The sequence below is a fragment of the Carassius auratus genome, unplaced genomic scaffold (genome assembly GCF_003368295.1).
Source record: "Carassius auratus strain Wakin unplaced genomic scaffold, ASM336829v1 scaf_tig00216162, whole genome shotgun sequence".
Lineage (NCBI taxonomy): Eukaryota > Metazoa > Chordata > Actinopteri > Cypriniformes > Cyprinidae > Carassius > Carassius auratus.
Genome location: NW_020528435.1, coordinates 37,746 through 42,362, shown reverse-complemented (window position 1 = coordinate 42,362; position 4,617 = coordinate 37,746). Strand labels below are relative to the sequence as shown.

The following is a 4,617-nucleotide window of genomic DNA, read 5'->3' as shown; positions in this document are numbered from 1 at the left end:
AGCTTGTTCTGTACTCTCTGAATCCAACACGTTCTCATTCCCAACTCGTCAGATACTTCTCAATACTATCTACGTTTACAAACCTGTTTAAATAATTAAATGCGACTGCATCTGGCACATAGACCAAACAACCGAGAGCAATGGGGTTCCACACGTGTTGAGAAATTAAAAGGGACACCCAGGGCATAAAAAGTGATGCCAAGGGTCCCTGACCAAGAGTCCATACTGTATGTGATGAGCTGAGAGTGATCTAGCGGTTAGGGTTAACCCTAACCCTACTGACAAACAAAGAATAGGCTGGGTTAAATAACACCATTTCATAGTGAAAGAAATCAATGTATGATTTACTTTACTTTTTCAGTATAAAAAGTAATATTGTTTGTGTCAATAAAGGATCCATGTGATCACAATAAATTGGACTATAGATAAAACATACAAAAAAAGTTTATAATTTAAGCAATTTTACTCATGAAAAAAAAAGAGTACATTAATTTCACTAAGGTTTAAATAGTCAAATTTGGCACTTTTGAATGTCTGATTCATTGTAGAATTAAAAAAAAAACTACACACACACACACACACACACACACACACAAATACATTTATGACTCCTGATATGCCCCTGTAGCCAAATGCAAGGAGCAAAACTGTGTTTTAAAATTAGTTTTAAATTGTTACTTTTTGTATTTCTTTATGTTTATTTTGAACGAAACTACCAAGACATTAACACATGCATTATGTTGAAGTCAATGCATTATATTAATGCATTCGGCTAATTGACCTCCTATTCATCGTCAGATATACTCACTTCAGTTCTAGACCATACTGACACACGTTATGCAAAATGTTTATTTTGCAGCAATATACATTCTCTGCAACACGATTGTATTGTATTTAGGGAGGACATAATAAATAAATACATAAATAAATAGATGCAACAATACAAAGCAGCAGTCATGGAATCTTAAAATACAAACTATTTACATGTCTAAATCTTAAATAAATAATGACCAACACATACAGTATCACCTGAATACAAATCTACGGTAAACTTCCAGTCAATACTTCTTTATCTAAGATGTGCCATGCCCACGTGTGTCAATTATTTAAAAGTCCCAACCTGCAAGAAGTGACATGACATGAAGTAATGAGACACGACTTATTTAATTTATAATACGCGTGTGAACAGTGTTACATAGGCTATCTAGTCAAGATGACCTAACATCTCCTAACATACCTCTGCTTAACACCCGAGTCCGCTAAAAGACCCGATTCTTTCGAGTCTGACCCCAAAGCAGCTCCTCAGCCCGCCTTTCTTGAATCGGCTCCACGAGCGCTTGGATGTGGACAGTAAGTCTCCTAGGAGACGCTCGAACGCGCTGTCTTTCCCAGCCAGCGCTGAGTTGCGCGCGTCTGATTCCCACAGCTGCTCCGCGCGCTCGTTCAGTGCGCTCTTCTCCGCTCTCGCATCTTTCTGCTCCATCTCAGACTCCACAAACGGCGTGTTCACTTCTTCATCTAACAACTGCTGAAGACTCTGCTATAAAAAAAAGTATATGATTAGCCAGAGTCTAATAAATTAAGAGTGTGCCAAGACAGAAAGACTGACCTGTAAACTGGTAAGTGGTTTGGCACCGACCAAGTTTAAAAGTAGAAGTGAAGACACGCAGAATATAGAGATGTTGGCGATCATTGTTCAGTTATTTTGGAGGTCAGCACTCTTTAGCGGTGGCTGTGCGCGGCTCCGTTCACTCTTCGCTCGAACCCAAGCACCGTGTCCAGGTGCGCGCTTTTATTTCGCCGATTTCGTCACGGTCACCCAGGAAAATCCAGAAAACCCTACGGGGAGGGCTTTCCATTTTCATTAGGATCCCACCTCGTTTATCGAACATTACAATGGTGACGTGCAGGAGGCTCCTTTCAATCGTCAAAGCATTAGAGGGAATCATAAGCGCACTTACACTCATCCAATCCCAGTGTTTTTTATGTATTTTTTTTAATCCAATATATTGCGCATTTAGTTAAAGGCAAATTTAGGCACAAGTAAGAGCACATTTTACCTCCGCAGAAGCTGCCAAGTGTTCAGTCTTTGATATTTTCAATTGCAGTAGCCTATTTATGTTTTTTAAAATGATGCATGAAACAAAACATCCCTCTGGCTAGCTAGAACCTCAGTTTGAGTTTACTATGACAACAGACAAAGAAGAGACTGTTTAATAAATGCCGAAAAACACTGCTTTCGCAGACAATATATGAAGGTTTTGAGGGCAGCATGATATCCCACAGTCCTGTGATTTATATTTCCCCCCAATGTTTTTTTTCATGTCTTCAGAGAAATAATCATTGTAGTTGAATTTGTTCTAGATCATTAGAGGTGATGATGCCTTGGAAGCCTGCCTGAGTTTCCCTAGGAGGTAAACAAATGCTGCCTTCAGTTTCGGACAGCCATTGTCTGTCAGTTCAGTTCCCTGGTTTTCATGCAGACGGTGTGTGGTTAACTCTCAGTCTGGGAAAGTCTTCTCAAAAGAGATGCCTCGCTTGTTCTCAAGGCGATGTGAATGTACAGCAGTGGGATCATCCAATGATGCGAACGTTTCTTTGCACATAAAGATGACCCATCGAAACAAAAGAATTGACTTTTCAGAAAGCTTCAAACGATAGAAAGAGCCATTGAATCCAAGTCTTCAGCTAATTTTCTCATATTTATGACAGGCATTGTTGCTAAATGTTTTTGGATATTTGAAACACATTGGAAAATCCAGTCACAAAACGTACAACACACACGTACTACAATGGAAAGCAATTTGTCAATACTAGCTAGAGTATATAATTTTTCAATTAATGATAAAATACTCTCTAATTTTCTCAAAAAGTGTAAAGACCATGACTTTTTGTCTCAGCCAATGGCAAGAGAGTATGTGACCAATGGCAGAGAGCAGAAATGTTTGGGAAACCTGTTTGAAAACAAGCATTCTTTGTACATTTCCTTTGGTGAAATTACACACTTCAGCTTTAACCCATCACTGTCCCTCATTACTTTCACATTGTCTGTTTGGCTGCGCTTATTATACACTCTCATATTTCATTCGGGCAGCTCTTAACTTCAAGCACAGTTCACTGAGCACTGCTCTTTCCCTGATGAGAAGCCAATGGGGCTAATTAAGATTTTAATGACAGGCTGCACCGCAGTCTGTTCCAAATGTAATTTATTTGCTAAAGAGACCATGTACATAATGTATAACAAATGTGTTACAAAGAAAATGATCAGCAAACTATGATAATTAAGTATTCAGATATGTTTGAAAGCATTTAATTTCAACATAAGCCATTTCAACATCACAAACAGTGTTTAAAATTTTGATCCCCAGAGGGAAAGATATCTTCTAGATGGCCTCTGACCTCTTTTCCTAATAGCTGTGCTAGATGCCGATGGCTGCTAAAATGCTAATCAGTCCCTGTTTGCCTTCATACTGTGCTCCAGTGGAAAGCTAGCAAGAGATCATCAGTCAAGCCCTGGCCACCTGTCCTCCTCATGCTGGGTGGAAACCAGCCTCAGGGCTTTGTTGGTTCGAGCCAGGCCTCTCTTGATATTCAACCCAAACCTGAGTAGCCAGCAGCCATGTTAGAAGGTTGAGATACATTTATCTTAAAGTTTCTCCCTCACCCTCCCTTGATCTTGCCATGAGACTCATATGGATTTTATTTATTTATTTATTTTTGCAGGGTTTGCTCACAGGTTGCATGTTTGAGATCAGGCCTCTAACACTAGCTTGCTCTATTCGTTTTCTATTCTCTCTGTTTTCTTTTTATTTACTATATTATTTAAAAGCTCATGCTACATGTACTGTGTTAACCTAACTAAGACTTGTTATAGCACTTGTATATCATTGCTATTTTGTTGATTTTGATTGCTTCCATTGTCCTCATTTGTAAGTCGCTTTGGATAAAAGCGTCTATGAATAAATATAAATGTAATCACTGTTCACAAAAGCAGTTTACTAATTTAAAGGAATTATCTGGGTTCAATTCAAGTTAAATAGGAATTAAATTAGTATTATTATTTTTATTGTGGTACTGAGTGTTTTTGCTGGGAGCATTACCTATTTTTACCTATGGGGAAGTCGTGGCCTAATGGTTAGAGGGTTGGACTCCCAATCGAAGGGTTGTGGGTTCTAGTCTCGGGCCGGACGGAATTGTGGGTGTGGATAGTGCATGAATAGCTCTCTCTCCACCTTCAATACCACGACTTAGGTGCCCTTGAGCAAGGCATCGAACCCCCAACTGCTCCCCGGGCGCCGCAGCATAAATGGCTGCCCACTGCTCCGGGTGTGTGCTCACAGTGTGTGTGTGTGTGTGTTCACTGCTCTGTGTGTGTGCATTTCGGATGGGTTAAATGCAGAGCACAAATTCTGAGTATGGGTCACCATACTTGGCTGAATGTCACTTCACTTTTTTTTTTTTTCAAATTCCTAACTGTCACAAACATGGGTTGTATGATGGTATGATGATGAGTGGGTGAGGGAATAGCAACCAAGGACAGGGGACAAGAGTTGGCAAAGGGATGAAGAATGGAGCAAACAGGACCAGGGAGACAACGATGGAAGAAGTAGGCGGGAG

General features: G+C 39.9%; 1 protein-coding gene across 3 annotated transcripts; it reads right to left on the bottom strand.

Moving 5' to 3' along the window:
• Positions 1-831: 831 nt before the first annotated feature.
• Positions 832-2,130, bottom strand: LOC113097256 (C-type natriuretic peptide 3-like). Of its 3 annotated transcripts, XM_026262475.1 has the most exons (3): positions 1,610-2,130; positions 1,238-1,540; positions 832-1,120 (listed from the first exon to the last, which is right to left on the bottom strand). In XM_026262475.1, the coding sequence occupies exons 1-2, from the start codon at positions 1,691-1,693 to the stop codon at positions 1,244-1,246; spliced, it is 381 nt and encodes a 126-aa protein (XP_026118260.1). In that variant the 5' UTR covers positions 1,694-2,130; the 3' UTR covers positions 832-1,120; positions 1,238-1,243. The 3 variants fall into 3 exon arrangements, with proteins under 3 accessions (XP_026118260.1, XP_026118259.1, XP_026118261.1); XM_026262474.1 differs by having other exon boundaries at positions 832-1,540; positions 1,610-2,129; XM_026262476.1 differs by having other exon boundaries at positions 832-1,537; positions 1,610-2,125.
• Between the last annotated feature and the right edge of the window lie 2,487 nt (positions 2,131-4,617).